Below are 18,217 nucleotides of genomic sequence, written 5' to 3' on the forward strand. Positions count from 1 at the left end.
TACTTTTTATCATCATATTTTTTTCCCTCACGAAAACTTAGGTATTCTAAAGGTGTGTTGTAAGGATCACTGTCGAATTCAAGTTCTACTTACACTAATTTAGGTGAAAGAAATACGAAAAATCTGCGATTTTTATATATGTATACCATATGCAATGCAAAAGTCATATGTGTATTTCAAATAAAACTTTTTCGTGGAGCGGCAAAATATAAAGCTTTGTTTGTTATTTTATACTCCCCAATGCGCCTCAATATTTTTTTTGTTTTCATTTTACACAGACGACTGATTGCCAAAGATTTAAATTGCTTTTTACTTTTTGTAAATTTTAAATATTATTTATATGTGGGACATGTTTTATTTTACATAACGGTATAAGGACTATATACTCGTAATATTCAAAGCCCTATTAAGTGAAAGACAAGAGAAAATTATATATTTTTTGTAACTTCTTCCTTTTATACAAAATATACCTTTTGGTAGTATTTTACATTTGTTTACGATCTTGGGCACTGACATCTAATCTAGTTAAGCTGTTCTTATATATATTCAGAGCTTCAGGAATTTTTACGAAAATGAATATTTTACTCGCGGGAAATCTCTCATTTTACCTGTTCATGTTAGATAATTGAATGAATGATGAAGAACCTAGTTTAGTTTCTTAAAATAAGCATATAAGTTTATAGAAGACGATTTATACTGATACCAAAAGTATTTCTTTTTTTGTCACTTGAACACTCAACACTTTCACTCCTACTAGACTGTGATATAGACAATTTACTATATATTTGAGGTTTATTACGCTCTTATAAATGGGTGTTTATTGGATTTACGGACTTGCGTCTTTATCGTCTTCGTTTTTTATTACAATTATGTTCCTCAAGGGCCGGCAACTTGCAAAATCATAAGCGGCGGAAAGCGCTTGTTTGCGTGTCAAAATAAGGAACACACTCTAAAATGAATAATTTCACGGATTCACATATCACAAAAGTTGTTTAATTAATATTATGTCATTAAGTACTATCCTCTCACATAACTTTCCGAATACGTAATCTGTTATTCTCTTTGTTAGGCATTCACATCGGAAACAAACAATTCATTCTTACGTAAGATATTATTGTTAGAAAAAAATAAACTTGTTCCCAATAAAAACGCGAATACGTATCTCACTAGCCTCCAGGATTCCCTGTGTCGTGGGCACTTTGTAACTATTTGATCAATTAGAACATTTTCCGTTTCGTCATAGTACACGTTGAGATGTTGTTTGAGATTGTTAGTGTATGTGTCAAGTCATTAGTAAATTTTGTTTTTCGGAAGTGGTTAAAGATGAAATGGTATCTGACCGAGTTACGACACATAGGTTTATAAAATTAAATATTTCAGTCGTCGGTCGTCAACGGTACATTAATATTTTAAATATTACAAATTTCAGTAAACTAAAAGTGGGTGTCGTATCACAATTGAAAACTTCAGAACTGAGTCTATAATTGATGAACTGAGAACCATAATTATCATTAAAGATAAATAAAAACTTTAATTAATATAGACACAAATTGTTACATTCAATTGCATTAATTCATTCAGCAATCATAAGAGATAATTTAGTGAATTACAAATGTTTTCCTGAACTTTTCACGAATTCGAACGACCATAAAATCAAGAATACTTATATCACATATATATTTCGTAATGTCTCGTACATTACTGCAAGATTTCTTCATTATTAATTATAAAAACAAATAAGCCGTAACTTCAAATTAAATTGTACAATTAAACGTTAACTTTTTCATTTTTTTTATTGAATGGCTGGGGGCAAACGGCATGTTAAGAATTGTTACGCTCTTTTCTTGAATGACCCTTAGTCGAATTGGTTCGGAAATACTTCAGTGGGCAATTGAATTTAAAACATACTACATTCATATACATATAAATACTAATATGGGCTTAAGTAACATACGTCATCGTTTAAATAAGTTATGTTGCATAATATAAATAAATTAACTAGTGGCGCTACATACTTTTTAGGTCTGGGCCTCAGATTTCTATATCTGTTTCATGATCATTTGTAAATGTAATAGGCAAGTAGGTGATCAGCCTCCTGTCAATGACACACGACACGACTATTTTGGTTCCAAGGCATTCCGGCAAAAATAAGGCAATTGCAATATCACCAATATAATAAATCAATTTCACTCAATAAAATGCATAATGCATTAAACAAGATAATATTTACATAACCGGTGGCTTAACTATATTTATTTAACCCAGATCCAAGCGGCTTATATGCAACGTTACCGAGGGTTGATAGGACTTATGTAAATGAACTATTGTACTCATGTTAATATAAATCCAAGTCTAGTTTATCATGGGATTTGACTAGACAATCCTACTTTATGTATTTATAGTTTAGTCATATAAAGAAATGCTATAAGTATCAAGTACACTGAAAAGTTTCATTATATGTGTGAGTAACAATTAATGGTGTGCTTATTTCTAAGTAATAAAAAAACAATTATGAACAGGACCTTTACTCTGTTACTTCCAATAGCGAAAATTTGAGAGACATCAGGACTACGGCTTTTGAGTGGGCTACATGGAATCTGCATACAAAAACGTCTGGATCTTTATCACTGTCGCTACCGAAAGACCTTCACTCGCTAAAACAATTCGAGCTGAGTTGTCAAGATTTCGGACAGCGAGATTCCATTAAAAAAAAACATTACTAGAAGTTACAAAGTAGGACGCTAGTGTCGACCACTACCTGTCTACTTAGGTAGTACATTTACTGTATTCTATAATCGAAAAATTGTCATTGGTAAGTATCAGTGGCAGCCATGTTGCACACAAATCGCAAGAGCTATCAATAAAATTGTCACGATAATTTTGTAAGCAACACTTTAGCTAAAACTTCTTGCAGTAACACTTTACAAATTGAATAGAAAATGGATGCGTTCAAGCTGTCAAAAACTAACATTATTAAGTTACGTGTAGTAAAAGTTAACTTGAGTAAAATGGACTACTTCAGTAACGTGTATGTTCTTTAGTTAAGAAATTAGTGGAATGTATCAGAAATACAAATAGTAAATTTAAAGGTTTGGATTAAGTAATGCGTTATTTACATAATGAACAAAAAAAATTGAAAGCGACTAAAAAAGTTTGGTCTTGACAATTTTTATTCAGAGCGTAATTGCGCACGAATTTTAATTTTCACTATATTAATGAATGTACTTTATTCAGATAAATCTTTGATAGAGTTTAACACTTTATCTGTGTTAAAAGTTTATAAATATATATTTATAAAGATATTAAATATTGTTAATTAGCAATTTTTTCACACTATATGTACTATTTATCTCTTCTATATCCATATTGTTTAATCGAATGTAAAACCCTTAAAACAATATTTTTAATCGTTTTAAAAAGATATGTAATCTATTACACCTTGTCTAACTTTATTACCTCTCAAACTCCATTGAGGATACAAGGAAAAGGATTACTGACATAAAACAAATGGAGACCCCGAAAGGTTCAATCTTTCAAACCCTCAGGGGGTTTCACAGGTTTAGAAGAATCCTTTTAAATTAATTCTTTAATCTGCTCAAGCCTATGTTTTGATTACCTAAATAAAATATTATATTCTAAAGTAGTAGAGCTGATTGATATAAAAAAATAATCTGATTAGTAACTAATAAATAAGGAAACTTAGTGCTTTTACTAAATAAAGAAATAATATTAATCTGAAACTAGATATTCATACAGGGAGCTGGCGAGCATTTAAGTATATATATATATATATAATTTGCTCGTACAAAGTATTAATAATGAATTACGGGCGTACGTTTTAAGCTACAGGGGTTTAAATTTCAAAAAAATATATTTTTAGCTGTTTGAGTCCATCCGATTTATTAGAACCCCCTGAATAATAATAAAAAAATGGCAGATATGTATTAAGTCCGAAAATCTGAGGCTATTGGCCATGTATAATTTTTCATTATAAAAAGGTCGTTAGAAATTCATAACTTGAAAAGTCAGAGAGAGCCCTTTTGATTTTTTGCATTTTGCTTCTAAACATCAGCTTTAAAGGCAGACACGAGCAAATGATATACCTACCTGTTTGTCTGTCTGTTTTAACTTTGCGCTACCATGGTGGTAGACGTGGCCATTAATAGCTTATTCTTTATTGTATAGTTATCGCTATTAAAAAGGCAAGTACCACATGAGCATATCATATAGATATTTTGCTCATCAGCGAAAGCTATTATATAACTATAAAGCTATTATAAAACGGTAATTTGACTTATTTTATAGGAATTCTAAATTCAAATTGTCAAAGTTTTCAAATTTATTATCGTCTCTCCACAAGTCCACAGATAACTTTAACATCAATTTATAAACTATTAACAGAAACAGTTTCCTTTCTGTCATACAATACATGTAGGTACATTTTATATGTTCGATTTTTTTATTATTTTCAATGATCTTCTATTACATAGTCTAAGTCCAAGAAGTAATCATCATCATAGGGATATACTGTAAAAAATAAACCTTTAAAAACGTATTTATATTAAAATTATATAAATTAAATTGATAATCTTACATAAATATTCTGTTAGTGGTGTAATATTGAAACATGGTCCCATGTGAACAACTTGCCATACTGTAAAAAATTAAATGTAATATTTAGTTAAATATTAAATGAATATGGCTGAACGTTCGGAATGTTGTATCAGAAAATCAATAACGTTAGGTAAAGATGGTTGCCTATAAAAATAAATGAAGCCGATATATAAATCTGAGCCCTGATTGAAACATTAGGGTCGAATCACCATAGACGTCGGTACAATGGTAAAAAACGACCAGTTATTGCTACGTCTACTATATTATAATTATAACAAAAACAATTCCAGTTGTCCGTTTTATCTTCGTATTAAGAAAATTATTAACAAATATGCTTTAATTTTATTTAATACGAAGCCATTTTACCAGGTGAATGTTGATTTTTCTATATAGGGTAACTTATAGAAACTTTAGACATATGACTGTCGCTTAGTAGTTAAACCATTACCTTGCTTTGATTCTCTCCCAAAACCATAAGTATACCGGGATGGAAGGCACAGAAAGCTATTTATCTTAGTATCATTCTTAAAAATCAAGGAAAAGCCCACAGAGATGCCCTATTCCTTCAAACCCTCACAAAGGTAAATATTACCGGGAATTTATCAACAGCTGTAGCTACATTTAAATTAAATAATCTTTAATATATGTTATAACCTTCATAACGCTCCATGCAATTAACAAAATCCATAAGACAATAGTTTTTGAATGTATAGTATGTATAGAATAATGTCCGTGCGCATAATTCTCCGGTCCTGTGGGTTACAAATTTAATTACAATATAAATTCTTAATAAATACATAAATATTTTAAATTAATTAATATTTAAATTAATACATGTTGCTTTAAATATTAATATTTGTTCCAGTTCACTTTACTATATACTGATGTTATTTCAGTCATTCTTAGGTTAATATGAGGATATTTCACTACCTCCATAAAAAAATTTACTATGACTTCTCAGTCTCTTATCTCTGGTATTCTATCTCATGGTATTCTCAGTATTTTATCTAAATTGCATGAGAAGGTCTCCATACGTACGAATAAGCTCTGAGACAGTAGTGTACGAGGTAATCACAGTCTTCTGCGAATGAAACACGGTATGGTGTAGTCCGTAGGAGTTTCTTTGTAGTCGTTGGTGGTAGGGTAAATCTGCAAATACCGAATATAATACAAATATTTAAAAAGAAACCTATTTGATTTACGTTAGTAAATAATTATTTTTAAAACTGGGAGAAACTGGATTCAAAGCTGAGCGTTATAAGTTAAATATTCTAGTATGTGTCATTTTTATGTATTATCAAATATGATATATATTATTGTCATAGTTGTATGATAGGGGTTTACATGAGTATTTTTTAATAGGTATTTGAAACGTATAGTCAGAAACACCGCTTTTAATTGTACGCAAAGGAAGATATAGTGCCAGATTTTAATAGGTATTCTGTAAAAAATCTTCTAAGAATTTAGGAAATTCAATATACCTGTTAGCAGCAATACCTGCAGCGTCTACCTCCTGTGTTACCAATGTATTCAGGCCCTGATCTCTGAAGTCATCGCCAACATGTTGCCGTCTCATTTTGTGACACATCGTTACACATATTATACTGAATAGTATGGGTACTGAAATAATTAATATTTTCATAATTTAGCCGTAGGCCGGCTTTAGTTTCACGTTCGATTCCATTTCAAAAGTCATAAGAGAAACAATAGTTCTATTGATAATTTTAATTATTAGAAAATTTAAAGAATTAGTTGCAGTACCTTAATATATTTTTAATTCTTTATTTTGCGATTGTACCAAAACATTTCTTTCGTTTTAACGTAGACTAGTACGTACGTACGCAACGTAAAGAATTTTATTTTGTTTATTTTCATTAAATATAATAAAATTATCCTTAAATTTCAATTTTCTTAACATACACAAATATCCTAACATACCTGAAAATCGCGATAGATTGATTGCCTGTATTTTATCGTCCATGTTATTAACTTTGGGAAATAACTGAATGCAAAATTCGTTTGCATTTAAATTTAAATTTAAGAAAAGCCGCCAACAAAAAAATTTAAAATGTCAAAATCAAATAATTTTGTATTTGTTAATTTTGCAAACTTTTCTATGTTAAATATTTATATTTATCCTCATATTATTAATATATTTCTCCTCAAACATGACAAATGACAAAACAAAAAAAAAAACAACCAGACCTACTTTCGCATCACATACTTCTGACGAAAGACAAATATTTAAAAAAAGTTACATGGCAAAGTCCCAAAATTGACATACAGTGCCTAAACTTCAATGTATCTGAACCTTAGGAAAAGCATAAGGCCGCTGTTACTACGAGTATATGTACACATGCTTAGAACTATCCCTTTAAAATGGCACATATTATACGGTGCATTGCGAGAGCCAACTAACTACATAGGTTAGCGGACCTTTTTCATTGGCCGTTGAGATTTCGTTCTACTATATATAATACTAAGTATTCTTTGTTATTCTTAATTATTGTATATGTGTATTTATTTAATGTGTGTATTTTTTTCAGATTTAAACTCTTGCCACTTTATTATTATAAATAAACTTAATAAACTAAATTTACTTTTTTTTTGCTTAATATTTATTTTGAGATGATTAAGAAATTCAAAATAGTAAAATGTTTTTTTCTCATATCCTACGACGTGCCAGTTTATAGCATTTCATAAATAAATAAAATTGTTTCGTCTAAGAATTCTTGAATTATTTTCTGAGAGCGTTTTGACCAAAAATAGTTGAAATTTTCAAAGGCAAGCTTGGACTATATCATCCAAGACGCTTTAAGCTAGATTACACTTCTATTCCGTTCCAATATAGCTCACAGTAACCATATTTCAGCCAAAAATCTGTCGTGATAAAGTATTTCAGACCTTAAATCCTTACGATAGAGTATACTTCTAAATGGAGGTTATATTTTCAGTTGGTAAGCCAACAATGTACACGACAAAGACTTGAAGGTGAATATAAATATATCTTGGATAAATATTTATTTTTAAAATTATTGTTTTTTGTATAGCAATCATCAATAAATGCCTTACGTTTACCTAAATCACGTATATTTTTAAACATATAATATGTATTTTGTCCAAATGTAGTAATAAGATAAGGTGAGCTAAACAAAATAAATATATTAGACAAAAGTAATATAAAAATCCTACTCGGAAAAACGTACTTAAAAACATCTGTCTTGCTTTCATTTTCATTCAGTTTATTTGCAAGTTTATAAAATGGCTAGAAAATTTGTAAATAAAAACACTTGTGAAAACTATTTTAAAATATGTTTGTTTTCCTAAAATAAAATAAATAAATATTTGTGTATTCGCAGAGGTTAAATGGAGGAAACGTCTATCTGTAAAATCACACAACCTAAGAGTATAGTGTTCCGTATATTCTGTATTGCGCTGTGACTAAGGTTCGCCTTATTTATTACTTAAGATTTACGACTAAACATTAACTGTTTCTATAATCAATATGACGGACGCTGATACTATGTAATATATAATAAACTTGACGTTTACTTTTACATACTTTTATACCTCCCTACAATGTCATACAAATGAGTAAGCGACAAGCGCCTCATCATGCATTATTCAAGGACTTTCGTGAAAACTTCAAGTAATGAGAATACTAACTAAAATGTACTAGCTTGGAAAATGAGGAGATATTTAGAATAAAGCTGCTGGATGACCCTCAAAGAAGCAGTAAAATATTTATGAGATAATGATTTTTCTGAAGGTCAGTGGTTTGCAAAACAATTATAGTTTCACCGAGAGTCAAATAACACCACAGTCTAAGTCTTCAACTAAAATATGGTTAAAAAATAGTAAAATGAGCATTGATATTTTTTTATTATAGGTATTCATTCTGAAATGTATTTTCATTCTTTTTCTTCACAATTACTTTATATAGTATATGTAGTTATAATTTATAATTTGAACGACCAACTTAAAATCGATTTATTGGGTCTACGCCTGTTGTGTTAAAATCACTAATTTAATTAAAAACTTTATAACTTTTTATTCATTTCCACTGTTTCTCTCGATGGTAAAAACTACACAGTTGACTAATTATGTGTCTGTTGCTTAGTAACGCTGATTTCCTGGTTTAATTCCCTGGAGTCAAAATAGTTTATTTTTAAAAGTTCTAAAACCCCATCTGGTCACTAAATTTTGGGGTTTCCCGGGCATGAGACAAAGAGACCTCCCGGAAACACACATAACGATTATGATGTTTTTTTAAGATCTTTTATTAAGGCTGATTGATCTATCTGTAACACTAGGCTACACTCAACCACTGAACCGACGTGTAAAATTCGTAGAATACGTAGGATGGTTTTGGCTTGATCGTGATTGAGAGACGCAATCAACACAAGCGATATAATCGTTTTCAAAAGTGCATTTTAACCAGTCAAATTGAAACCAACTTCAAGAATCCAACTTTCACAATCTCCTGTTTTGATGTCAATCACTATAATATATATTATTTATTTAGCACTTAAATATTTAGAAGACCATCAGGCAGCCTTGTCTAACGGTCTCTTCTATGCGAACCTTAGAAGAACAGACGTTTAAACTGATCAATTATTACTTTGAATTATCGTATTACTTGGCCATCGAATGAATTTATTATTATTATATGATAATAATTTAAATTATTCTTATATCAGATTAATGAATGTATATGCAATCCTGTAGAGCCTCTACGGCATATTTAAATATGTCATTGCAAGTCTAATCTCCGTGAAAGCAATATCGTTGCTAGCGTCAATAAAATGCAAATGACTGCATAATCTGTGCGGTTTTTGGTGAATTGCATCTATTCGATTAAATCACTGTTCACTAAAAGTTAAATGATTTTCAGAGACTTTAGCCTGAATGTTTTACTATTTTAAGATCTAAAAGTATTTTATTCGTGTGATTGTGGTGATTTTTTTATAATATAAGGAATATGTGTACTAGTCAAAACCACTATAATACACCAAACATACAAGGGTACAAATCTAAAATGAAATAAATAATAATATTTATTGTTACGAAAGTACATGGGACAGGACATCTAAAATTGAATTATTAAGTTTACTGTTTTAGTTGTGGCTTTTGCTAGAATTAGCGTGTCATTCACCATGACTATGTATTTTTAAGTAGAAAAAAAAAAATTTTTTTTGCACATTTATTTAAGTTTGTCAATATATTGAGGACACAATTTGTACAGTACTAAGAAATATATACTTCAAATTTATTTATTTTCTAGAAACGACAATGATACCGATTATAATACTGGAATCATCAATTCTTCAGCTATCTTGTTTCTTCTTAACTTTAGAGCTTCTTTATCTTAATCCTACCTCCGTTGCTTAGTCATATTGATGATTATGACAATACTGGTTTAACTGCCAAGATTCAAAATAGTATCTTTCGAACGCCATAAACTAAATCTTGCGGTTGATAGGCTAGTCGCCTAACGTAGGACAGTAGGTTTACTGTTAACACACATTCCCCGTTTGAATACTTCCATGTTAATTATGAAATATCTCATTCCATCGAGAATATCAATTTATTCGTCATTTTAGTCACGCTGATGATGAGAATTATAAAACCACTTGTTTCTTGAGAGTTAAATTGGTTTTTATAAGGTTATACACCATCAATAAACAAAATCTCGGCATATCTAGATAAAATAAACATCCTTATATGTTTAAAAAGACCAACCTTTACAAAGAACTAAAAAATCCCAAAGACCACTCACGTTTGTGTTAGTGTTGGATACTCAAAAAAATACCTATTCCGTATACGTGAATTCAAAATTCACTGCAGAGTTACGCTGGCCTACATTTCAATTTGCTTGTTTTAATCCTTGCATGTACAGAATACTTTGTGTGTAAAGTAAGAAATGCATTCTGGAACTTCAAAACCTCGTTCGATTTTTAAATATTAAACTTAAAAGGTACCTCTATTATCAATGAACCTATCCAATTTTTATTTTGATTTGTATATTTTCATAGATAATACAAAAATACTTAGCCTTTTAGCGTCATCGGTTTCCGAAACAACTTTAGTTTAATGACAACGTAGGACTTTCATGTAATTGTTTTATTGTATGAGCTAAAACGAAATAAAATTACTTAAGACGGAAACGATATTATCAAATTACAAGCAAACAATTTTCCCGTAAATTCTATGACATTACTCTGTGATAGAATTTCCATAAAGACAGTCGCCATATAACAAAACCTGAAAGAAAGAATTTTAGAAAATATTATAAATTTACTATATTTATTCGGAGTCGGCTTATATCGTAGCTACAAGGTTTTAGTACTTAATAATCTTGAAATATATTTTCATGCATTTGAAAGTATAAAAGCAGTCAGATACATTTTTCATTTCCACAAAGACAACAGCCATAATCTAAAATGCATCGTTGGAAAACGGGTACAATTTAGATCAAATAATACATTTGTCATTCCCATGTATCAACATTTTATATGTCAGTCAAACGACGTGTCGTAAAGATTTACGATCATTTTGGTCAGAACTACTCTGAAAGTTGATCGTAGAATTTTAAAACCATTATATAACAGTTACTTTGAATAGTCTATTAGTACAAACAAAAGCGTTAGATACAGTTAAAAAGAAGGCGTGGTTAGTAATCTGGGCACTTAAATTCGCCATGTTCCTTTTGTATGAAATAACAGAGTACTACGCATCTATTGATACTGGCAACTTACTTCCGGGCTCTTTTATAATGGCTTGAACTGTCAATTAGTTTTTAAAAATGATTTCATTAATAAAAGACTACTCTTAAGAGTAGAATAAATATAAATATGGTATTTTTGTAACTGGGATTTTAGGCTTTACTATAAAAATGCAAATGTTAGGTTGATAAATTGGTCTTTATTTTGCTAGGAACAAAATCTAAAATAGCGTATCTATATAATATCTATCGCACTATTTATAATATAAAATAATTTATTACAAAAGCCAGTGCTTATATTATTAAAAAAAGACAATAAAGTTATGACGAGAGATTTATGTACACAAATTATTTGTTACATTAAAATGATATAAACAAAAAAAAACATACAGAATTTCGACATTTCTATTATAATATTTCTGTACCCTTAACAATATAGCACTTCAATACTACAATGTCAAACTATGTCAGGTCGTGCCCCTAAACTTTTCATACATTGTGATTCGGAGACGACACTAAGTTTGACATTCGTATGGCGAATCCAATATGTTGACATGACAGTCACGCTAATCATAAGTATCGAGTCAAGTCGAGTGAATCTGAGGGAAAGGGTACACGAAAAGTGCCAAATTGACCACGCTTATTCCACTGTTCCATTTATTGTAATTATTAGTTTTACTTTAATTATTTAAGTCGTAGTTTTGTGGTAAGGGTGCAGAATCAACACTTTTATACAGTAACGATGCCAAGACTAGGTAAGAAACTGAAGTATAAAATGATTTCTTATTTAATATGAACTTACGACCATTGCCGAGATTTAATTTCGTTCATAAATTTGTGAACTAAATAATTAAAATGTATATCTTATATTTATAATAAAATATTAACTAGACGTCTATGACAATTTAAACATCAATTATTTAGAATTTGAAAATATAAAATGACTTCAATTTTACCATCATTAAATTTACAAACGTCACTTTCATATAAATGTAAATTTAAAAAAATTTGGGTTTTTATTTGGTTTTAAGTTAATCGACTAAAATTACTAAAATTTGACTTGCAACGAATGCTACGACAGCAATGACAAAACGTCTATTCCAATCTACATTTACATTATTATCATATATCGAAATTTAAAAATGAAAAGATTATCACGGGAAAACTTAATAAAGATCTTGTACCTACACTTTAGAACATTAAATTTCCTTATACTAGGTGACTTAAATTATCTATCAAATAGATTATTATAATAATTTAGAATTATTCAGTTTTGATGTTTACGTGGTACTATAAAGCGTCTTTATGTATTTATATTTGAATATCTATTTAAGATAAGCGCACACTAGTTTATGATATAAGAAGTGTACATTTACCTTAGCTCTTACTCTACTTAGGGATAATGTTACTTATTGGCTATTGTGAATTAAAAACATAATTTTATTAGCCGCTTTCTATTGCCGACTCCTATAATTTCTACCTTGGACATATTATGAATTATGACTGCGCAAGGCTCGCGACGCATACTCATACTCGCAAGCTAAGCGATCTAAGGTGACCCAACTGCCGCGCGTGGCACGTTGTGCATATTGAATAGAAAATGTTAAATTACCTAAACCTATTCTATATTATACTGAAACTTCTGCGGGGCGATTTAATAAAAGGAAGAAAAAATGCAAACAAATCGTAACGATTGATCAAGTTATACCATTTTTTTGTGAATAAAAAAAAAACTCATATCGGCCCGACATCGCTTTGTTGTTTATTTTATATAATTTAATGAATACTATTCTAATGAATATTTATTTTTACGAATCGCGAGTAGAATTGCCCAGACTGAGGCGCTTTTAAGCATCGTTAAGCCTAAGCTTTCATTCGTTCGTGAAACTGTTTCGCGGTCGGTCTGAGTAGACTGCAGCTCTATAAATTAATTTAAATAATTAAAAAAATATGCTATGTTTCCATATAGGTTAGAATTTCTATAAAACCTTTCAAAGTTAACGTGTTGCACCTAAACTAATCAAGAGTAATAATTTATAATGTGACGAGATGTAGTCTAGAACACGAACTATTATTTTTTCATAAAAATAATTATTTTCTCTTTGACTCGAAGGTTCTTTCCAATCTTGTTCACAAAAACTATACACCTGATTCACTATTTTATCGTTAATCTAATAAAGGTTAAAACTCTCTGAGTGGGAATATATAAGTATAGATACAGAAGCATCTCTATAACTAATTTAACAACAAAAACACTTTAAAAAATATCAATTCCTTTCGAATTCGTGGGGACCAGATTATCGAATTTACACCTATGTTTTACATTTCACTTCAATTATTATCATGAATTTAAAATTATAATATACATACATTTGTGATACCCAACATTAAAAATGTTTTATTTGACACAAAAATAAATCGAATAGTAATACTATACTCCAAATAATTATTCTTAAACTGTAAAACAATTAACAGTACTTCACTTACACATCGAAATTTTTATTTGAAACTTCTGTAAACGTTTTAACTTAACTAAAAGTCTGTTTAATTGCTTTTGAATCAGCATTTTCTTTTGAAGAGAAATGGAACTAATTGAGTTAAAACTTTTATGAGTGGCTTCACTTATTTTTCAAGGAAACTGTTGATTGTTTTCTTTTTAATACCAATGCTTTAACAATAAATAAAATTACACAATTATACCAATATAACTTTAAAACATTATTAATTTCTTACATGTAGGTATAATAAAAATGTTTGATAATATGCATACCATTAACGGAAATACTCTTTAGTAAAATACTTTAATTAGAAAGAAAAGAAAAAGGAACCGAGTATCGACTAACTTTGCTGCCTCTTGTTATATTCACGATCCTTGCCTTTGCTCACCTAGTATGTCATAGGAATATAATAAGATCGGCATTATTGGATTGGAAGGATACTACACGAGAGATAAATTGTATTATTTAACGCCTATTCGTCAATTGATAAACTTACCGAACTAACGCGTAAGATTATAAGTAAGCAATACCAGACGGCATGTGCGCTCTGATTGATTGAATAAGTCACTACCGTAACCTTACCTAACCGTTTAGAAGCTTACGCATGGATATCTGTCAATTTATAAATTTAGCACGAGACGCCGCAAATTTATTAATATGTGGGTACATTGTAAAATAAATCAATTTATCTTTCGTTTAGAATCCTAGGTATATTTCGTTCTTGCCGATCTTGTTATATTCCTGTGACATATATATATATGGAAATGATATTAGAGAAAACTGTAAAGGAATTTTCCAAGTACGTTTTTATAATCTACATATGCACTGTCTATTTTTAATGCTTTTGCATAAAAGAAAATATAACGCCTCATGGACAAAGCCAAAGACAATAGGGTAATGTTTCAATGGGCACATTATTTTACGGCTCATTGTTGCCAGAAGCAAAATAATTTTCGCTTTCAAATAAATGTGACCATCGCGAAAATGGTTATGCGTTTAACGGTACGACTAAATAACAAAACCTGTTTCTGCAAACAACATAAAAAATGAATTTTTAAATAATAAGAAAAAGAACTATGTTAGTAACAAATGGTTTACTATACATATAGGTTGGAATCGACTTCATTATGGAGTTTTTTTTGCGCGTGATTTCAAAGCGGGTGTTGATTGCATCGAATTGCAATCAATTGCATCAAGCGTTTGGACCATCGGATCAAGCATCGGAAAACTTTCAATAGAGGGTGCTTTCCTAGGCAAATTTTACTTAAGCGAGAATCTATTCAACTGAACTACGTACCGGAACAAAAATCCACTCATTCTTGGAGCTTGGGGAAAAATTACTTTTCGACAGCCGTGACCCCCTAAGAGCGCTAAACGAATTTTTACGGGAATGACATTTTTATTTTATCTTATTAATTGTAAAAGATTTACAGCCTATAACTAACTTACTAGATATAATTTTCTTTTTACGCCATTAAACAAATATTTCAATATAGTTAAGGACTCATAATTAACTGGATTGGTAACAATAAAATGATTTAAATCAACTATATATATCAAAGAAAGCAATAAACTAAGTAAAAATTAGTTAGATAACACTTAGGGTAGTACAACTTATACACTTATTAAAACTTATGATAACTTATTTTCCACTGAGGAGGTTAGATGTCATAGCTCTCCTTGCCGGCACCACACTTGAGGCGAACAGGTCAATAACACAAGTTGCATTGTTAATCTACTAACCGTCGCCCTAACCATTTCATCTGTTATCTCACACTTAACTGAGAGAGGAAGAACTTGGAAATGGTTACTTCTCGTTAAGTATTTAGGTAGGAAAATCTAAACTTTATATTGGCGTTTTCTAATCAATTTCTTTTGTATGAGTTCTATACACACTTTGTCTCGAGTTGTAGTCGTCACCAATTTCATAAAAATTCGTTTAGCGTTAGGCGTGATTTCGTCTCAAGCCACAGCCTAGCAACTAACTGAATACGAGAGTCACGGAGTTTCTAGAGCATTTTGTAGCTCAGTTGTCTGTTTTTTTTTTGATAATAATTTATCGAACAATAAATATAAATGACGTTTACAGAGTACGACCGTAACATATACATTGTCGTAATAAACCATTTGTGATTTAAATATATATTATTATTTAAGACGTTTTCATTCTAGAACGTTATACGATAAATTGACGAATTCAATACATCATCAATCAGGAGAACATTCTAGATGTCGGCTAGAATGATCTAGAGTGACGTAAGAATAAAAACGCAACGAAAAGCTATATTAAATTGTTAGTAGTGGCCAACTGACCGTGTTATGATTAGAATTTTTTTTGAGATTATGATATAACCGCAAACATTAATTAGCATTTACGCTTCAAACATCATTTTGGCTTGTTTAAATTTATTTCGACTTGTTTTTATAGGTAGCCTTGTAAAATTTAATTTTGAACTAAAATTCAAAAGTAAAAGTTTGAAATATTTCAAGCAAACAAATAAATCTACTGATTAATAAAAAAATACTTTTAACAATTGATTGCAGATACTTTAATAATGGCTTATTTGACTTCTTTAAAATATTATTAGAATATTCACTGTGCAGGGAAAAATGACCATTTTTAATGTAATTAAATAAGACCAAACGAGGTTGATATAACTAAAACCGCATCATACAGTTCTTATAGAAACAAAGGAGACAGTCAGTGAAGGAAAAACGCTGCAATGGTGATCATGACTAAAGCAAATGTTGGATTTGTTGAGAAGGCTCCATTACACTCGTCCGATTCACAGCAGAACGTGCGGGCACCCCACCATTCTGTAAATAAAGATTTTTTTTATTAATACCACAATAACAGACTTCATTATATTGCATTATATCGTTACCTTTTACAAAAAAAAAATGCAATTAAAAAAACCGGTTACATAAGTCATTAGGCTACGTGCCAATGTAAAAATGTGTAAAAATGTTCAAAAAGAAGATTTTTAAATAAATTTAATCGTGAATCCACAGTAAAGGAGGAGTGATAGAATTTATTTGTATTTGTTTATGTACATTTAATCTCCGGACATGGTAAAAGTGTTTCTAATTTCAAATATAGAACGAACATTATAAGGTTAGTTAAGCGAAACTGAGAACCTGCTATGATGTTTTTTTTAATTGTATGTACATTAGGTTTCACAATATAATGTAGCTTTAACGTAAAATTTACTAACACTATATTCTATTCTAACAGGTCCAAAAGACCTGTGTTATGCTAACATTTTTATCTATATAAATAAAAATGAAATATGTTGCTAAGCAAATCTCGAAGACGGCTGTATCAATTCGAGAATTTTATAAAGTAATTCATTGATCGCTGAGGAAGGTTTTATGAAAAATATAAAACAATAGTTTTACTTTTTGATGTTTTTGTTCGGAAAAAGGGAAAAGTTTCCAAGGGGTAGCTTAGTAAATTGTTCCATATATTGGTTGGTACTAAAAAGGTTAGCCTACCTTAGCAATATAATCATATTAAGGCAATGCGAATTTCGCAAGGTTAAGAATCTTAGGATAATCACTTAAATTCCGATAGCAGGAACATTTTAAGTTATACAACAATAACGATCCTACCCACACTTTAAGCAAACACTTCCAGATAAAGAGTGACGCATTTGTTTTATTTTAACACTTAATGTGACGCTGGGGACAGTTTACGCCTCTACGTACGGCCATTGTGAATTCCGATGCACTTAATTTTTATTAGTCTTGTCTCACTAATTATATAAATGCGAAAGTTGTTTGAACATAATAAACTTTTAAGTCCTTGGTATATCTTGAGTTATTTTTTGTTACAAATAAACTAGAAAAACAACGACTTTAAAAGTTCTTTAGAATGCTAAATTATCCTGTATAAAAATATGACCTAGACACGCCGATAGTGTATAAACCTATTTAATTGAATTAATTACATTACATAAATGAAATGTTTCGCACAAACAATTCGCCTTGTAAATCCTATCTAAACGAATTCCACAAAATTGCTCTTTTATGGCTAATCCAGTAATCAAACGTAAGGGTCTATAAAACAAGAAATACTATCGGTCAGCGATCAAAGGCGAGTTTTCCACGCTTCTACATTGATTTATATCCTTTGTTAACCATAGCTTTGTTGGCTAAACGAATTTGTAATTGAATTAATTGGGATTTACAAAATTCATGTACTTGTATTTCTCGACTAATTCAAATTAATTAGAAGTTAGTAGCATATAAGCCCTTACTTAAAATTAGGAGACTAAGAAATTCAGAGTTTTTATTTAAACAAAAAGTTCGTCGCTTTGGACATTATTAGAGACGAACTTCAAAATGCATTTGCATATTGTTGCACTCTTATTGTTGTTGG

The 18,217-nt window shown here is 30.0% G+C and overlaps 1 protein-coding gene across 2 annotated transcripts; it reads right to left on the bottom strand.

Annotated features, from left to right (window-relative positions):
* Positions 1-4,321: 4,321 nt before the first annotated feature.
* Positions 4,322-6,627, bottom strand: LOC123720364. 2 transcript variants are annotated; one of them, XM_045676937.1, is made up of 6 exons: positions 6,553-6,627; positions 6,096-6,234; positions 5,653-5,763; positions 5,269-5,366; positions 4,595-4,654; positions 4,322-4,527 (listed from the first exon to the last, which is right to left on the bottom strand). In XM_045676937.1, exons 1-6 carry the CDS (start codon positions 6,593-6,595, stop codon positions 4,469-4,471), a joined length of 510 nt encoding a protein of 169 aa, XP_045532893.1. In that variant the 5' UTR covers positions 6,596-6,627; the 3' UTR covers positions 4,322-4,468. The 2 variants fall into 2 exon arrangements, with proteins under 2 accessions (XP_045532893.1, XP_045532894.1); XM_045676938.1 differs by lacking the exon at positions 6,553-6,627 and adding an exon at positions 6,376-6,546.
* Positions 6,628-18,217: the final 11,590 nt, after the last annotated feature.

Source organism: Pieris brassicae, chromosome 2 (genome assembly GCF_905147105.1).
Source record: "Pieris brassicae chromosome 2, ilPieBrab1.1, whole genome shotgun sequence".
Taxonomy (NCBI): domain Eukaryota; kingdom Metazoa; phylum Arthropoda; class Insecta; order Lepidoptera; family Pieridae; genus Pieris; species Pieris brassicae.